The sequence below is a fragment of the Pseudopodoces humilis genome, chromosome 15 (assembly GCF_049639895.1).
Source record: "Pseudopodoces humilis isolate 2021_Gansu_Grassland_sample_001 chromosome 15, ASM4963989v1, whole genome shotgun sequence".
Taxonomy (NCBI): domain Eukaryota; kingdom Metazoa; phylum Chordata; class Aves; order Passeriformes; family Paridae; genus Pseudopodoces; species Pseudopodoces humilis.
In genome coordinates, this window is record NC_142214.1 from 9,896,503 (window position 1) to 9,916,322 (window position 19,820).

The 19,820-nt window shown below is 37.4% G+C and overlaps 1 protein-coding gene across 11 annotated transcripts in view; it reads right to left on the reverse strand.

The window, feature by feature from the left end:
- Positions 1-2,569: 2,569 nt before the first annotated feature.
- Positions 2,570-19,820, reverse strand: part of THOC2 (THO complex subunit 2) — a 50,289-nt gene continuing 33,038 nt past the window's right edge. For 4 of the 11 annotated variants that reach the window (XM_088062888.1, XM_088062886.1, XM_088062890.1 and 1 more), the window contains 15 exons: positions 17,613-17,770; positions 16,763-16,891; positions 16,141-16,272; positions 15,867-16,051; positions 14,950-15,134; positions 14,552-14,657; positions 13,741-14,177; positions 12,816-12,874; positions 11,262-11,378; positions 7,101-7,238; positions 6,683-6,752; positions 6,448-6,605; positions 5,731-5,807; positions 5,584-5,631; positions 2,570-3,421 (listed from right to left, as the gene is read on the reverse strand). In XM_088062888.1, the coding sequence (XP_087919014.1) occupies positions 5,604-5,631; positions 5,731-5,807; positions 6,448-6,605; positions 6,683-6,752; positions 7,101-7,238; positions 11,262-11,378; positions 12,816-12,874; positions 13,741-14,177; positions 14,552-14,657; positions 14,950-15,134; positions 15,867-16,051; positions 16,141-16,272; positions 16,763-16,891; positions 17,613-17,770 (1,979 nt within the window). In that variant the 3' untranslated portion in view covers positions 2,570-3,421; positions 5,584-5,603. Of the gene's footprint in view, positions 3,422-5,583; positions 5,632-5,730; positions 5,808-6,447; positions 6,606-6,682; positions 6,753-7,100; positions 7,239-11,261; positions 11,379-11,992; positions 12,875-13,740; positions 14,178-14,551; positions 14,658-14,949; positions 15,135-15,866; positions 16,052-16,140; positions 16,273-16,762; positions 16,892-17,612; positions 17,771-19,820 lie in introns of those variants that run through there. The other 7 variants (XM_088062889.1, XM_088062887.1, XM_005530007.3 and 4 more) reach the window with 6 other exon arrangements.

The following is a 19,820-nucleotide window of genomic DNA, read 5'->3' on the forward strand; positions in this document are numbered from 1 at the left end:
CTTTAAAGTGGAGGAGGGTAGGTTTAGATTGGGTATGTGGGAAAAATTCTTCCCTGTGAAGGTGCTGAGGCACTTGCACAGGTTGCCCAGAGCGGCTGTGGCTGCCCCATCCCTGGAAGCATTCAAGTCTCAGAGCAACCTGGTCTAGTGGACAGCATCCCTACCACGATAGAGGGTTGGAACGGGGCGATCTTCAAGGTCCCATCCAACCCAAAGCGTTCTGCAGATCTGTAACATCAGGAAGCCATGGATTCGGGAAGCGGGGGGGGGTGGAATCCGTGAGATGCCGTGCTCGGCGCAACACTGCCATGCAGCGGTCGGGACGGGGGGAACGCCGCTTTCTGTGCCCGCCTCCACCAGACCCTTCGGCGGCCCCGGGTCGCAGCGGCCCGGCCCCAGGCGAGCACCGCGAGCCTGAGCATCCTCCTTCCCCTGTTCTCTGGTGAAGCAGATTTTTAATATCATTCCAAGCCTTTTGACAAATACTGCATTTCATTTCCAAATATGGCCTGAGCAGGCTAATTGCCAAAAAAATCCTCCAAAATTAATGTAAGAGCTTTAGTTTGATCCAAGGCAAATAAATATAAATGGTGTTTATTTAATATTCTCTTGCCCTTTAAACAAGGGACGCTTGCCAGTGTTGAGGGAAAACACCTTATTATGAAACAGCTGAAGCTGTGACCTATCACAGATGCTGCAGATTATACACAGCAATTAGAACATCACATTAGTGCTTAATTAATGGGTTCTGGGTACTGGGTTTTCCCCCAGGACCGTGGGCCAGGACCGCTTGGTCCCTGCAGCAGAGCGGGCTGCTTGCCCACACTCCCTGCCCTGTATGTTCTTCCCCACAATCATCTAAAATCATAAAAACTGGGAAAGACTTACCCATTGAGTTCAACCCTTAACCCAGCGCTGCCATGATCACCACTAATCCATGGCCTTAAGTGTCACAGTCACACATCTTTTGAACACTTCCAGGGATGGTGGTTTCACCACTGCCCTGGACAGCCTGTTCCAATGCCTGATCAACCCTTCAGAAACTTTACAGCCACAACCTGGCCAGCTCCATGCTTTCTCCAGCCCTCTGGGACTCACCGATTCCCCTTGGCTGTACCCTGTATACAACTCCCACCACCAAACTCTCACTGCTGTCTCCACAAGTGCACCTGAGTCCCTGCAGACAACCACACAAGGAAGAAGGCTCAGAAGGACCAGCTGTATTTTGCAATGTGTCTGGGGAAGGAAACCCTCCCAACAGGCATGAACTTCGCCAGAAACTGTTCCTGTGGTCCCTCTCAGGAAATGAGGACATTGCAGAGCACATCCAAGTTATCGCAGCCACAACACAAAATGCTTTCACAAAGTTTAATCACTCTCTTTTGACTGCTGCAGTTTGCTGGGGGTGTGTCTGCACTTGCCAAACCCATGATAGGGTCAGTGTAAAATCCCACATCCCTTCTCCCCACTACTGCTTCCAGGGATGTGTAAACACCACTGCTCCTGCCATCACGGCATCACAGGTGAGGACAAACCTTCCTGCCAGGAGTGGGTCCACACTTCCTCCAAGCTGAATTCTAAATTATTGTTTCAACTTCCCTGTCAGTGTCTGGGATGACAGATGGTCTCCTGGTTTTTGGAGATTACACTGTATTCAGAAACCTCCATGGTGGCCTTCTTCACCCACCTTGGTGTGGCAGCTCTGAGCTCAGGGGAGGCTGGTGGCTGCAGCCCTGCGCAAAGCCTCGCCTCATTCGTATTCCAGTAAAGCCCAAGGACTGGAGTGACTTTGATACAAGTGTTTCATTTTAGACTGCCCTAATGAGGTCATTAAAAAGACCTGAGTATTTAGCGTAGTTAGTCTTCTTTCTAGTAATTCTTTCTCATCTCTAATTAGCTGGATAACTCTTACCCAATTCTCTTCCCAATTTGTCTGTGTCTTTCTTCCACTGCAGGGCCAGGATTTGTAATCTTCTATGATTTACTTAGTAATCAGAAAAAAGCTAATCAGGAGAGTTTTACTGTCTACAGACTGTTTTACAAGTCTAGATGTACTACAATTTCTTAATATTTAGTATTTTGAATACATGCATCAAGACAACATGCTTCTGTTCCAAATCCCAGGTTACTGAAAGCATACAGCACCAAGGATGCTCAGGTTTTGATCAAAATTCCGTTTATACTGTATTAAAAAAAAAAAAGAAAATCTTACCAAAACCCCAACAAATGAAAACCCCCAAATATTTAAGAGACAAGTCCCTGTGTTTAATAGTATTAATATTTGATACAAAACCAAGATTTTAATGGTGTTTGGACAAGGGACAAATGGCTTAAAAGAAACTCATTGAATGCAGGTAGGCAAACCCCGAGCTCCCGGAAACTGCTGGAGAAGGGCAGCACATCTGTCACTGCACAGCAGGCACCACACTCTGTAACCAGCCCTTGGCATCTAAAACAAGGCAGGTACAGAGGGCTCCTCAGCAAAGACAGGAACCACCCCCACCATGATTCCAACATCCATTTTTCATAACCACCCATAGAAGCAATAAAGTGACCACACAGAGAATGATTTACGACCCATTGAGAAAACTATTGTTTATTTAGAAAAAAGGTTACACTGGTAGAATTTAGCAGATAAAAAATTTTTTTTTTTTTTAAAAATGTCATTGTGAAATTTTCAGACTAAAGTTCAGCAATAGAAAGCTCCTGTAGCTGTAACTGAAACTTAATTTATTTCAGTTTTGAAGAGAGCATTTCCAATCAATCTAAAAACAACATGACAAACAAAAGGTGTGACGGGACAACTGAGCACAGGTTTAGATTGGGTTGGGACAGAGTTCATTCATTGTTTTTTTAAACAAGTCAACGTTATACACAATATACAAATAATCCCTAAGCATTGCATGAAAACAGTGCTCCCACTTAACTTTTTTTTTTTAGTTACCGATATTAAAAACAGGCCAAGTAATAAATAAAAACTGAGTTTAAATGAGGTAAATCCAAAAAGGTTCAATAACTGTTTATTTGTGGTTTCCAAACATCTAAAAGAATGCAATTTCAAACTGAAAGAATTACTAAACTCAGGCAGTATTTTCGACAAACTAAAGTGGAACTATGTACACATGAAACCTCATTTGCACTATGGCAACTGTTTGTTTGCAGCACATTGTGCTAAAATATGGAATAGGTAACACTTTCAGCCAGGTACTGAAAATAAATGTATAAGAAACTAAGCAACAAGTTAAAAATACAGTAATGTACAACTTAACAATTAAGTCCTTAGCATGGGGAAATAAAGCAGAGAATTGAATAATTTAAGGAGATGCAGATGGGTCCTCTTCATTCACAATTTTCTGTGCAATCTATACTCTGGAAAATACATTTCTGGTCACAGCTGGATATCTTCCCATTTCAATGTCACCTGCAACAAAAGGTGTACATAATTAGAATTAGACATTCAAATGAACACTGATCTCACAACTTCACATTTCATTCCATTCACAGCTCAAAGAATGAGGGGGGAAATAAAATTGTTTTTATCAGTCCCTAACTCTAGCTTATTCCACAGCAAGAACTACATAACTCTGACCACTGCACTGTAAGTAGTGAATGCTAATTTAAACATACAAATAGGAAACAAACAGTCATTTGTGAGGGTATAAACTCCTTTAGAAGTGCAACCCTTTCAAAATCTTACTGTCTCTAAACTAGGCAAGAAATAAATGCAGTCAATCAGACATTGTACATTAGGAAGAACGATACCAAAGATTTAACAGGAGCACAGGATGAGATTCCACAACTGTGTTGCTATACAAAGCACTTTTTCATACTTCACTATGCACACAGTGGGGTACTGTCAGTGTTCCAGGCCAAAAGCTCCAGTTTAGCACATTACACAGCTGGATGTGAATTCCACAGTACAACTGACATTTACCTGAGCACTTGCTACTTACAGTCAGCAGAACACAGTTGTGCTTTTTTAACTAATGACAATCCTCACTTTACATTGAATTGCTAGTCAAAGACAAAACTTTATATTTTATTATTCAAGAAGCTGTAAGTGCTCAGTAGTGAACTTGATCTACCAAGACTGCCTTTTTTCTTTTGTTCCCAAGTAGCATTTAAAAGAATAGGGAAAAAGCTGTGATTCCTCTACAGTGATCAGACAATAACAGCTATGAAGGACAAAGAGTCAAGAAAATTCCAGCAAATTCTTTGCAGAGAATGCTCGTAATTTTCAGTTTGGGGACTATTCACAGAAGTATCTTTCATTATTTCAAGAAGTTAAAAAGAAATAGTACTAAGAAGCAATAACCTGAACTCACATCTTTTTACCACCAAACAGCACCTAGTACCAGCATAAGCTTTGTTACCCAAACCCCTTCACTTATGTGCCCTCAGCTACCATGGCTGAATGAGCCTTAACACCAAATGGAACACAAGATCCTTTTTGAAATAAGCCCCTTCTGCTCTGAGGTCACAATGAGTGGAAACTTTTCTCAGACATTCGGATTTTGTTTTTTCTTTTTTTTTCTTCCTTAAAATGTAAATGTAATGTACACTGCCTTATGTATAAAGATAATAGAGCACTCTGTGACTAAAGTTGGATAGATCAGATGAAGTAATTTAAGTTCACTGGGACACTTCTCAAATAACTGAAAACAAAACATTTCAAGACTCTTAAAATGGCTCAGTGTAGAGGAGAAAAAGCTCCCAGCCTCATAACCATAAAACAAAATTTAAATGTCCACATAGCTGCATGTCTGAAAAAAACCCCAAACCATTTAGAACTTCATCAACTTCAAAGAACAAGCTATTTTTCCAGAAGATCCAATCTGAATAAGGGTTACTCAAAATACCCTAAACTTTATTTTCTTTCTTTAAATAGTCCATGTTTCCATGCCAAAGTTTCCCTTTATCTTCTTCCTCCTCAAATCAGACCAGATGAAAGGTTATGCAGAGGCACTGAGCTGATCAACTGCCCCATGCAGCACTGTGGTTCAAAAGCAACTGCTTTTGTTGACGAAGATACAAAACTCAAGTTTTATATTAGGCAAGACATTGTTAAGTAACACGTAGATTATCAAGAGTGATGACTAACAGAACGACATGAATCCACCTCTGCTTTTGTATGACAACTTTTCTTGGAAAAAATAAGAAAGATGCAACTCCACCAAGCACTGCAGACATGCTATATTCCCTGCCTCTTCTTTTTTTCCCCCCCCAAAAAAATCTGAGCATCTACATAATCTCTGTGATGATGATGAGGAAATATTTTTCCCCAGGGGTAGTAATAAAGAATTACAAATAATAAAAGTAATAGTATTATAAAAATAAGCATAGTAATATTAAAACAAATCTAACCCACCCAAAACCACACATACCCATAAAACGCCCGAACATGAAACATCATCAATAAAAAAAAAAAAAAAAAAAAAAAACCCACAAAACAACTAAAAACCCCCAAAACACCACCCTGCCACCCTGAGTGACTTCAGGCTGGTTTGTCTGTATATCCATTACCAGTCAACAGGACCCACAGGAGATACCAAATCAAACAAATTAAGTAAGAAACATTTTTACCTTGCCTGAAAGAATCTTCATTATCTATGCTTGTCTGAAGATTTATGAGTAAATGCAGTGTTAAGGAAAAAGACACATTTTGCTACATATAAAAAAGGGAAGCTCATTTGTGGAAATTTTCTGAAATATCAGTGTTCAAAAGGATATTGTTTCTTTTCTTCTTTCCCCCCAGTACTGTCTCGTTTTTCTTTCTTCTCTGTTTTTTCTTTATCATGTCTTGATTCCTTTAAAAATACATATATGGGTAATAGCTTATTATGGTACCTATTGTACAGGACATTTAGGAGGACTGTAACATTTAACATTATAATTGGACATAGCTTAAAAAAATCATCACTCAAAATGACAGTACTCAGCTTCTATTATTTCTAAGATTATTTTATCTTTCTCATCCAATTCTCTGACAAGCGCCAGCAGCAGAGCTGCAATTGGGAGCCACTGTTGGGTGAACACTAATATAACTGCAACATACCTCTGCTTTCACCAGAAGAAGCTGTGCTGATACATGCCCATGGAAATCTTAATTGCAGACTAGTTCATGCGTATGTTAAGCCTCTTTTCATCTACTTGCTTACCAAAGCAGTCTGTAAATATTTTAGATTATTCAGAACCTAATGTATAAGTTCTGAATTTTCCTGGCTACTGCCAAAATGAACTAGTCCTTCAAACCAGCCTCCTCCTGCCAAGAGTGACTGATGAGATATTTTAAGCCACAAGATACCAGAAGTTTCAGAAGCATTTTCTTCACATTCGCAGCACATCCTTCTAATTTAGGCTATAAAGCAGCAATAAATTTTAGGAAAAGAATATCAGCTTGTTCTGTCAGCAACAACAACAAATAAACAAGAGAACAGCTTATTTTACCTTTTTGCTACCAGAGGAGCTCTTCTCCATCTTTTCTGCCTTGATTGAGTCACCTTTGTCTTTTCCTGAAGATTTTGATTTGTTTTTCTCCTTCTCTTTTTCATTTAATCGAGGGGAATCAGAAGGACTTTCACTTTTGCTGTGTTTTGAAGAACCAGCTAAAAACAGAACAGAAAGTTGTAATTCACAACAAGTAAAAGCCAGACAAACACACACAAAAAAGTAAAATACATACTTGTGCCATTTTCCTCTTTGCGTCTTTTAGTTGAATCCTGCGGTACCTCTCGGTCACTGTTTGAATGATCCTGGCACCAAATACAATTATGCAGATGTTAGCAGACTAAAACACACTCCTGAAGAAGCACCTGCTTGTATTCTTATTTTGGAGTAGTAATTTTTGAATCCTTAGAATGTAACTGAGGTGTTACATCTCATGTGAAGTTTCTGGAGATCGGTTTGGAGGGAGAAGAGGTTTGAATATATTACTGCAAACCGACCTTTGAAAGAGTAACAGAACAAAAAAGCCACCTCAGATACAGAAAACTTCTGCTCAGATGGGCTGTACAGCCAATTATTACTGGAAGGCCTTGGAATAGAAAGTTTTCCAAGCACATACCAACTGTCTAAACTAGTTCATTAAAAATGCCACCAACCCTTTTTCGATCTTTCCTGTCCTTTTCATCTTTCTTCTCTCTCTCTCTGGATCTTTCCCTTGACTTGTCCAAATCTTTCTTCTCCACTTCTCTCTCCTTACTCTTGGACAGTGTTGGAGTAGTGTGGTTTATGTAGTGCTGTTAAATTAAGGCAACATCACCAAATATTAACATGTATTCCTAGACGTGTAAATAAAAAAAGTCTTATTTTAACATATCAGATCTAGCTCGAATATTAAACATAAATGCTTTATTAGCAAAACCAAGAGTGATTGAAGACATGTTCGAACTCGTAATCTATAATGAAACCTACAGCTTATTTACTCAGTTCAAGAATATTTTCTCTTAACTGAAACATTTATATTAAATACACACAACACTGTTCACCATGACTGTTGGATGCAGGAAGACAAATCAGACATAGGGCTACAAAAACAGGATATGAAGGTTACTGGACTCAGTAACACCTGCAATAATAATACCTACAATCTTGCCTGGAACGAAGGAATGGAATTTTTAAACTTGTTTAAACAAGTTATAATTTCTTTTTAAAGAATAACCTTTATCAACGAAGTATTTAAGACAATACTTTGAATAATGTCTTTTAATCTAATTTCTAACCTTCAAATGAGAAAAACAGCTGAACATAGAAAAGAATTGTTTTTTTCTGTAATGTGTTCTAGGTTGTTATTCCACTATCTCTTCTAACCAATTCTGGTAAGCTCCATAAAACAGGCAGCGCATGTGTTATATAAATATGGATACATTACAATAATTATATCTGTCTTATTTAAAGCAATTATACAGTTAGATCTAAGAAATATTAAGAGCATATTTTAAATTAAAACCATTTCCCTCGGTATTTAAATTACACCAGCACACAAATTTAAATCAGTATACTTCAATCTTTCCCCAGTTCCGCAAGTTAACAATTTCATTTGGGGACTAAAATATCTTTATTAAAATGTTCTCTGTATTTCTTTTTTGAGAGACACCTTACTTAAAAGGACACCAATAAAAAGGTAAGTGGAAGATTAGTTTAAAACAATCAATGTATCACTTGAAGCAAACCAATTAGTGTTTCAAACAACTTTCAAAATTAAAGCAGTTCTGTCCTTCCCCAGTTTCAGTAGTAAATGCTTAACTTACCAAAACCTGATGTTAGTGATCCTATGCTAGAAGTCACACTAACCAAATTTAGGTCTCTTGCCTTTTACTACTTCACTGGAATTTTATTATCCTACAAGAGATACTGAACCTTCAATACTTCTTTCACTAGGTATTTCTTTTTGCTCTTTTCCCTCACTCCTCTTTTCTTGTTCCATTTCCTACCACACCATTCCACAAGTAAATTTATCCCTGCTCTCTTCTTTGCTGACAATGACACGCAAATATGTTTTCTCTAAACAGCCCCATTCAGTTGTCTCCTAGAGCTGCTTTCCACAGGAGAAAGCAAACTCATAGCTCTGCTTTCTCCTATTCCATTTCTTGTGTTCTCATGGCTAATTATGACAGATTCCACTGCTCCTCTACCATTCCAATTCAGAGTTTTGGAAAACTACCTCCATCCTCCACCTTTACCAAAAAGACTTTATCAGCTTGCTTCTAGAAATGCTGCCAACTGACGACACATCAAATTTTGGGTGCTTCAGTGTGGACAAATGCCGAAGCAAGGAAAAAACCTAACTCAAGTCTGGCACCATTTATTTTATAACCTGCAGTGTAAACCAATATTTTCATTGTCTGGCTCCAGAGACTGAGCCAAGTCAGGAACAAAGAAAATCTGTAAGCAGACAACAACACTAGACTTTTAACTTTCAGTAGAAGCCGAACTCATAAAACTTACAGGCTTCTGAATATCCCATCACTTCCCCAAATAAGTACATGGAAGTAAAGAACATTTAACTTGTCTTACACCATGTACAGGGAACACTGTCATGAAGTGCTTTAAGTCTGTTAGAACGGCACTGAAGAGTGAAGATTAGTTCATTAAGTGAGAAAGATTAGAAAAGAACATTTGGAAAAGGAAGGAATGGGTTTGAGACCCCCCATTCCCCAAATACCTAAAGAATAAATCCATTAAAAGGTCACACAACTGCAATACACTTCCAGCTAAGTCTATGCAAACACATTACAGTTAATTCTAAAACATAACTTTTCAAATTAACTAGAAAAATAAAGCTGTTTGCTGTTAATTTAATTACAAAGACTTCCACTGTGTCCTTAATTAAATCAATGTGCTAATAAGTAAAATAAATATTTTTAAATAAACTTTAAAGTAATGAAAATGTAAGCAACATTTCAATTAACCAGCTAAATTTTGACTCATACCATAAGGACGGGAAAAGGGAGATTTTACAGACTCCCATATACCACCCTTCAGGCAAAGGTAGCTATATGACAAATACTACAGTTTCCGAATTTAAAAAAATTAAATATACAAGATATGATGGTGATTTATAAAAGTATCTGGATTCAACCTACAGACACTGTAGTTTCATCAATGGCAAGACTAAAGGATGTTTCCTGTATACACTCTCCCTATAATGAGATACAGTTGATATTGGAAAAATTCAATAAAAAAAAAAAAATAATCCACCAGCAAGTGTCCATTACAGAATCACAGCTATTTTGATTAAAAACATACAAAGTGTTCTAAACACTTTGCATAAAGATAACTACAACTAAAACAATACTGTAAATACAGAACAGAAAATGGAAATCCGTAACACATTTGTAAATTAAGTGAATATAAATAATCCCAGGTAAACCCAGAAAGCATCCAAAAAAGTCCAAATGGTCAGCATTTTCCAAGTGATAAACTTTCGTGCAGTTCAGGTACTGCATGTGGTACTGACTGTGTAATCAAAAACCTTAACAGCAACCTTTAGAAGATTTGATCCATTTCCTGTCAGTCACATAGATCCCCTGATCTGTCAGCAGGTGAGCAGTGGCTGACTGTTACTGTACAACAGTTACAACGTGCTTGAGTTTTTAAAAAGCAACAAAATAGTTACAGAATCTGCCTAAAATACAATGCTCCCCGTGCTTGTTAGGCCACACCCAGAACACTGCACTCAGTTTTGGTCCCTACTATACAAAAAGGAAGTGGACAGGCCAGAGATGGTGCAGAAGGGCCACAAAGGCTGATCCAAGGCTTGGGAGGCCTGACATGAGAGGGAAGGCAGGGTGAACAGGTTATGATCAGCCATGAGAACAGGAGACTTGGGGGAGACCTTAGCACCGGGTGGCTACCAGGGGAGATGCCCTTTTAACAAGGAGTCACATGGAAAAATAATGGGTAATGGATATAAATTACTCCTGGGAAGATTCCACTTGGAAACAAGAGGGAAACACTTCACACCAAGAACGATCAGTCACTGGAGTATCTCATCAGGGAAGTGATGGATTCCCCAACATTGGACATTTGTAAGAGCTGGCTAGAGAGGGTGCCTGGCCATCTTGCCTACACCACATTTTTGCCAAAAAGGCTGGACCAGCTGATCCTTGAAGTCCCTTCCAACCTGGGATTCTGATTCTATGAACTCCTGAGATCATTCTTTAGTATCCCTTCTCCTAAGATACTGAAACTGAAGTGTATTTACAGGAAGCAAATACACAAAGATGATAATTCAGGAGGCTGTCTCTGATGCTTAGAAACACAATATTATAGCACTAGTACTATTCATAGAACATGAATACAGTTGTAAGGGGAAAGGGTATCAATATTCCAGAGATGTCTCAAATATTCTTTAACTAACTACTGTTCTTTAACTGGTATATTCAAAACCCCTCAAATAATTCTAAGAACTATTTTAGCTGTTCTATTAGCTTTTCAATCAAACCAATGGCTTAATCATAAGGATATTACTGCGTATTCACACGTTTTAGAGGGGAATGGAAGAGCCATCCCTTCAAAATATTGACAGAAAGGTAAATTCAGGGGATTTTTGTAATGTTGCTTCTACATTATCAACCATGTCTCCTGTACAGAAGATTTAGACACCTGGACCAAAAAAACCTCATCCCTCTATTACTATGCTAGTATTTCCAGGAATGGTACTTGAATTTCCAATGTGAGCTTGCCACTAGAGCAAAAGTTAACTTCTCTCTGTAACAAAACATGAAAATAAACTTGGCTGGTTTCTAAAAGATTCAAACCTTTGCTGAAGAGTCCTTGAGTTCGTTGAGGTTGTCCTGTAGAAAATGAACGGAGATGATACGTGAGCTGGAATAGTTTTCAGAAACCAGAGGGACTTTGGGAAGCACGGCCGTGCCCTTGAAACAAAAAACAGCTACTGCTTCTGGAATAAATCTTATGTTAATACCATACTCTGAATAAAGCTAGAAACTGAAAAACTTTTTAAAAAGAAAGTAGGGGGTGAAAAAAGACAGTCATTATCTATTCTCTAGACTCCGCTATTAAATAAACTACAAAATTAAGTCTATATCTAATTCTTCCTAAAGCAGTGAAACACACTCTCCTGCCTAGACAAAAATATAAAGAAAAAGTAGTCTTAACTCTAAATATGGCTGAACAAGAGGTGAAACAAGTTTAAAATACTTTTAAACCTGTATCTTCTCCACTTTCATTTAAATGTGGTAGAAGTTACTCTAGAATGACCTTATATTGCAATTTATATAAAACTGCATCACTGAGTACTTATCACTGTCACCTGTTTCCTCAAAACTAGTAAAACCTATTTGAATTCTCCAAAACTAAATTAAATCTTTCCAGTAAATGAAAGATTTTTTTCTGTCTTACATAGAAAAAGATGTACTTTGAAAAAACAGAAAAAAGAGAAGAGCTTGTTCTAAAGTCGGTAAGATGATGAAGTTTAAAGACCCACATAATCCATCACAGTGCTCTTGATGAAGTATTGGTAACTTACAGTTTTAAATGTTCAACGTACTGCAAATTCAAAGATTCCATGAACATAGATGGTTTAGAAAAATATAAATATGGAGCAAGGAATGGCTACCCTGAGTCTTCAAGTAGGCTACGCCCATGGTTTTGTGCTGCGCTTGAGTGCTTGGGGTTTCTCTTTGCTGGATAGGAGGCTTGGTGGCCACATCTGGTTTTATCGTAACGCAGGGCTCAACATGGTGGGAACCCATTGGAAATAAACAAACCTCGAAGGGAAGGTACAACAGAAGCTGCATGCGCACTGAATATACACAACTACAGGAGAACTGATCACCAAGGAGACTTTAAAATGGAACTCCTTTCAAGACTCCTCCTTAGAAGGCACATATCGGTATGATGCTCATCAAGAAGCCTGATGAATTCAGAGGTATCGTACATCCCGTATCATCCAGGAATCTTCAGTGCTACAGATTCTTCAAAGAAGTGCAGAAAAATATGCTCCACTCTGTTGCAAAGACTCATTTGCTTGTAGCTACCATTGCACTCCAAAAAAACTGACTGCTTAAAGCAATGAGGCACTTCTGTGTAAAAATTCTCTTGAAATTTCCAAACACTATTTTACAAAATTTGTGCTAGGTCCTTGAAGCATTATTTTGGTTAATTAAAAAATATTTTTATAGAAAAAAAGACAGTCCGCCAATAAAGAAAAGGAATGCATTTTCTAATGCAACATAAAACCTCCAGTGGTTCCAGTGATATACTTGGCACAAAACTTGAAGGAAGTCGAATACTGGCATCCCAAACTTGTGAGCCTAACATGGGTGCTGCCTTCCTCAGGCTATACTAACCTTTACTGTTGAGGAATGTGATGGAGAAGAATGTGTATCAACTTTGCGTCGTTTTTGTTCTGAGGAAAGAACAGAACAATGGCATTATTAAAACACAGTTCAAAGAGGAGAATCAAATATCATCACTTTCTGAAGTACCAACATAATTACAGCTAGATTTCTTACTGCTGTGTGAATTTCATTTTCCTTAAGCTATCTAAAGTTAGCAGCATACCTCGACCATCTTTATGAAAGTTTGCAGCAGAAGTGTACTGTGAACAAACTGCTGCAAAATTATGCTCACTCCAAATTTCTATTTTATGGAAGTCAGTATCTGAATTTCAGAATTGCTATGAAGACCCTGAACAGGTGAACCCAATGGAAAACACTATAGCCCTCCCTTATGTGGTTTTGCCTTAAGCAACACAAATATAAAACTCAACATCAGCCTCAGGTAATAACATAAGGATTTGCTAACCCCTAATATAAGAAGGGACTGATAAAGAGTCCTGCATCCTTCTGAAGGATGCAAAGGCCTATATCTTTCACTTTCCCTGTTTTCTTCTAATTCAAAGGTTGTCATGAAGCTCTCAAAGAACGCACAAAGTTTTTTCATTTTTTTCATTATACTTTTGCAAAACTTGCATGGTCAAAGTTATACATTATAATAAAAGACCATTTAGACTTACATTTAAAAAATGGCAGGGTTTGTGAGAACAAGCATTCACTGGAGATGTGTCAAGTTCACACATTCACATAGCTTGCCTTTTGAAGATATTCTGACCACCTCCTTTAAATAGTAACTGTATTGAAAAGCTAGTCAACATCTCACTTATTATGTAGAGATTCTCTCTCAACTTCTCTGTCATGTTTTGACACTCAGTGATTTTCAAGTGATACATTCTATTTTTCTAGACAAGAACAGAAACTAAATATTCAAACTTACCCCTTTCAGATTCTGATGTTTCTGATCTGGGAACAGGTGACTTCAAGGACCCAGCTACTGGCACCTTTTCTCCTCCTTTAGCATTTTCCTTGGATTTCATTTCCTTTGCTAGATCTCTTTCTCTGGATGGCTCCTTTTCTCTCTCCTTTTCTGCAGTTGACTTTGACTCAATGATGGTAACAACCATCTTGGACTTTTCTTCTTTTGAAGCTTTTTCTTCTTTCTTCACTTTTTCCTTTTCTTTGTCAGATTTTGGCGTTTTCTCCTTGATCTCTCTTGCTTTCTCGTCTTTGTTTGCCCGTTCTTCCTTCGGTTTATCTTTCCCATCTTTCCCAAGTGCCTTCATCTCCGGAGTGGCAGCTGGAGTCTTGTCTTTTTTTTCTTTATCTTTTTCCTTCCCACTTTTTTCTTTATCATCTTTCTCTTTAATAATTTTGCTGCATCAAAAATAAAATGGCCAATTAGCATATACAGAAACATAAAGCTCTAGCTCTAGCTTTATCACAGAAGTTTCACTTCTGAATGTTTGACAGAATTTTCCTGGAGCAGACACTCTAAGATTTCAGATTTGCTGTTTTTTTGTCAGTACAACAACAAGCAAATGTTCTTATTTGTCCTTTGTAACTAAAATGAAATGCATTTACCAGTAAAACGGTGTATTTTGAAAGAAATGTCATTTTTTAAACTTTAAAGAAATGGAAACTATTTACACAGAATCCCGAAGTAAAAATAAAACACAGGTCATTTTCAAGTGTATTTCTATGGCTTGGAAGGAAGAAAATAGAGAATGTATAAGAATAGGTTTTCTCACCTATTAGATGCACTGTTTCCGTTGCTTGTTGTCACCTTCGGTGTAGCGTTGACAGTTTTATTAATAACTTTCACCACACCCTGAGACTTCTCCTTTAGTTTATCTGCTTAAAAAAAGAAAGAGAACAGCTCTATTTCAAGTAGTTAATCTCTTGTTGGTTAATATACAACAAGTAGCTGAGCATACTCATGTCAGGTCATGCGTAGCTAACAGGTGAAATAGGCAGCAGATCACTCTCTCCCAAAACCAAGTGAAAATAAAGAACACGCACTGATGCTATTTAGCATAAAATTTATACTTTTTCTTTTTAGCTTAATGAGGCAAATTTTGAGAGAAGCCTGTAATGTCCAAAAAATTCTACTAAAAAAAACCCATATAATAATCATAGGTGTATTTACCAGTCTCCTCAGTAGTGCCCTCTTCCAGTCTAACTGTATTTATTGCAAGAGACGTAGGCATCCCAGCACCACCTGGCCCATTTTGTACTGTTGCAGGTACAGCATTCCTGGCAGGTGGGTCTTTGTGGTGAAACTCATTTTCAGGTATCATGAAAGGCTTCCTACTTTTCAATTGTCCAGAATAGCTGCAAGTCGCACAGATTGTTAAATATGCACAAACATAAAGCAAAACATGGATTGAATCTTAAATGTGGATCTAATCTAACAGTTCATCTGTTATTTATTTCACAGTTTTTCCTAACTGATACGCAGTTTCTTCCCCCTGTATCGATGAGCTCAAAAGAAAAAGAAAAACAAACAAACCCACTAGACGCAAGAAGCAGCCCTACTTCCACACCCTCTTCCTCACCATCACACACACACACACCCCTGGGCAAACACACAGAACAAACTGACTACTGACAAAACTTCAAACTGTTAGGGCAACCTGAACTGCCCCTCAGGCATACAAGGATGATTTCACATTCACCACAGGAAGATGTAACATGTAACTAAGCATTTTAGAATCATATGCACTTTCAATATCTAACCAGTCTTGCAGAAATAGCCCTTTGCATTCTTCCTTTTACTATACCTCCTATCTCCTTGCTGCTATATTATTTCTCTAAAATTAAGCTATGCTCTTCTGAGTAGAAATCTTTACTATTTTAAGTGTTTTACTAGAGTCTTGTAAAGGAAATTAGTGATCATCCAGCATAAAATGAATGTTTTCATTCACACTGCCAGCACCAAGATGCAGGATAGCGAAATCTTCTGTGATAAGGTAAAAATCAAATGTTAGGACTGTAACAGTTCCGAGTCTTTAGATGCCTTTCATGATCCACTTTTAACCACTTTCTTAAATAAGTTGTTGTTACCCCATAGCCAATGCATATAGATCAGGTCTCTTCTCTTTCTCTTCCTGACATATCTTGTGTACTCTTCTTTCCAAGGCTTGACCCAGATTCAGCACTTTTGGATACCATGGAAGGATTTTGGTCAGCACAATCAGGATGTTTCTGATATGTGTATATTCACCTGTTTCCAGACAGTGCACAGAAGCCTAAAACATAAATTAAATCTAATGAAGTTGTTTTTTGTTTTTTTTTTTAAAGCATTCAAAAATGTAAGGTTTTTGGCATCTCTATTTACCTTAGTTAATTTATAGTGCCACTTGTGTACCACGTGTCTAAAATTCTCATAATCCAACTGATCAGCCTTATTTCCACCATCAAATCCAGTTGCTCGTAATATAGTTAGGAAGCCTGGATAGTTGCCACATTCCTACATGCACATCAAATAGGAAAAAATTATTTTTCAGGAAACAAAACCAGTAATTCTAAAACCTAAGCTCTAAAGAATGAGACACGATCACACTTAACTTTTTTTTTTGACTCACATTTTTTTGAAGCTAATTTAATTGAAATTTAAGTAGTGGGTGAGACAAAAGATTATTCATAATTTAACTAGGTTGTGCAAGGAGTATAAAGTGAGTTTCCATATGCTCCCTAAATTATCTTCGAGGTAAGCCATGTGAAAATCAGAAATGGAAGTGTTTTTTTAGCAAACATATCTTTTAACACCATACAAAATTACTTCTATCAAAACTACATGAATTATAGTAATATACAAGTTGATTTTATGATCATGCCATCAGAAAAATTCAATTGCATTGTCTTTAACAGTTTCACTAAATCCATTTTTATTGGGCTGAATTACACAAATGGTTAGCACGTATTCTAATGAGCAAACTTATTTTAGTAGTTTCCTATACCTTTTCATATATGACTCTGTCACTGTGCCATCTGGTCACGGTCTCCAGCATACAGCATAAAAACCTGCCATATCTACTGGCTTCATTTTCTGTGCAACTTGCAACTGTATATATAATATCAGAGAAAACCTGTGAATAGAGCAAGAAAACGTTACTATGACCTTACTGAATTACAAAAGCAAAAAAACTAACAAAAATTATACATTTCTCTCATCTAAACCACCATTAAGCTGGTTTCCAAATACAATAGAGACTTCTTATAAAATATAAAATTATAAATTATAAAATATTGTTTGTTTCCCCAACTGCTGATCCTTCACACTTAGCCAGAATCCAAGCATATAGCTGCTGCTGACATACTGTTCAACAGTTCAAGTGTCTTCACTGATGTAATTGTTTTATTTTCAAATTAATAATGATTTGAGCTGGTATAAGTAAACATCTAGCCAAGCTGATGCAAAAGAGTTTTTTGTTGCTGGTGATGGACAATAAGAAAATGGCACACACAGCTAAAATGGGAAGGTGAGAGCAGGCCATGGAAATACTGATTACTTAAAGGTTACAAAACCTGAAAACAACTCCTAAGACAGCTAATGACTTTGCTCTGAAATTCCAGACTCACTAGGGTAAAACACAAACAAGATTTATTGAAAATAAACCCCTCAAGCTTTAAGAAAACTTTGATCATAAGATCTGAAACATAAAAGTGAACTTCTGATTGTCACAGATTCTAGAATGAAACACAAGTTTCAAACTGATCCTGTTTACCTCTCTTGGGAGGCAGGGGGGACACTAGTTTGGGATGTTCATAGTGGTAATGATGTACATACACACAGTTTTAGCTACTTACTCGGTCATAGCAGAGAAGTGTGGAGAAATTGGGTGTTTTCTGCTGATGCACCAGTTCAACAAAGTGAGCACAGTAAACTGCATCAATTGCCGAAAAAATGCATCGAGGAAATATACACAACTGTAAAAATTTGGTGATAGTCTCGTTTTTGGTAGATTCTTCAAAAAACAAAAGTTGAGAGGGGAAAAAAGAAAAGAAAAATTAAGTAAATTAATGGCTTATCATTAAACTACTCTCTTCCCAAGAAGTTCAGTATGACAGATCCATATTCTGGTGTTTGCACATTTGGCCACTTGTATTTCAGACATATCTTTGGCACTGATCAGAAAAGTCAATATAAGTGCAACTGTTTGAGGGTGGAGATAGAATAGCAGGGTGGATGTAGCAAATGCTTATATCTTACTGGTAAAATTCTTCTTTCACACAAGGCTAAAAACAGGTTCTGGGAAAGCTTCAGTAAACTTCTCCACCTGCTCAAAATGTGTACATCAGCAAAGCAAATGCCACCTGCTATTTCCCTAGAACACTTACTTTCATCTTTCTACACTGGGCTGACTTTCAGTTTGGTTTCCTTCGAAACTGAAGAACATATTGTCTCTACAGAGTCCGTTAATAATCATTTTTCCAATTAATCAAACACATAGAGGAATTTAAAGAACAGCCTTCAGTAAACCACTACGCCAATACAAACCCATTTTGTGGAAGTTTCGCTCTACCACTGAGTAAACGACTGCACTGTATCAAGTTCAAGTTACCTGTTTCTGTTTGATCAAGCACAGGTTGGTAAACTCAACAGCCCAACACATAGCCAAACTGGTCCCATGGCAATAAGGAACATAAAAACAAGCTGAGAGGAATTTACAGCATGAAAGCGAGGTCAGAGGAAGTACAGAATTCAAGACTAAGTGGATGCCTTCAAAGGAAGAACAGTCATGATCCTTACAAGGACCACTGGTGGTTTTGCACAGGCCACAGTAATTCATAATTCCCAGGGTTTACTTGCTTCAATTTCGCAATGCTCACAGAATAAAGCTTGCTCAAGAAAGGACTGTCAAACTTTTACTTAACTAAAAACTTTATACTGACTTTGCTTAATTTTAGTATCTATCCCTCAAAGGTTATAACAAACATTTGATAACTAACAAAAAGGAAAAATCTACCAAGGGAATCACAGTTCATAGGACAATGTGTTGCTTCAGAAGTGTACAAACAAAGCAAGTGAACGGCCAGTCAGAATAAGTAGTCTCTGATTGCTAAAGCTACCTGTCTACTCTACCAAAAATTAACCTATTCATAAGGGTACAAACACTATCGAAAGTCTGTAGACAGGATGGCAGTCTTAAAAAAAATTAATTAAATATAAATAATTTTAAAAATAATAAAAAATAAAAATAATAAAGCCCACTACTACAGTGGATATGCTGTTCTACTTCCTCATGTGGTACAATTACAGATTATTTATTTTAATGAGCAAACTGCTGAAACTGTAAGTTTGCCTCTGGATACAATGCTGGGAAACTTCATTCAACTGAAGCCTGAGCACAAGAGCCTACAATAAGCTATTCCCAGTATCCCACAAAGAGTTATGTGTATATCTATGCAAACTATTTTCTACACACTTTTGGGTGGTTCTTTACATAGACAAATTTACAAAGTCACCTTTATACCAAGTTTTAATCAACCAGTAATTTTTCAACCAGTAATTTATTGTAGTTAATTTACTACAGTACATTAAATATTTATAGGGAACAGTGTTTCTTCATTAAACCAGTTGGATGGATCTTACATGAGTTGGACAACAAAACTCTTTTCCACTGGATTATGCTAGGCTTCTTGGGACAGACGAACTACTACTTCCAGTTACAAACTCAAAGTTCCTCCAGAGAAGAAAACTGACCAGAGAAAAACATTTCAGATTAACCATTCCAGCAGAGTTCACAAGCAACATGAAACATTACAGATGTTTTGTAGGAGAAAAAACTTGATTCTGCTTGCTGCATATCTGCTCTATAAAACATGTCCATGCTGTCTCACTGAATGGGGCTGTTAGGCTGGCACAACACTTATCTTGTCATTGGAACACGGTTTATGCCACCACCCAAATTCTGGTATATTGCTCCTAATCACAGAACTCAAACAAAGTAAGTTAACCCAAACCAGTCATTGAGACTTTACATGCCTACTTTTTGTCCTGTAGCAATTATACTA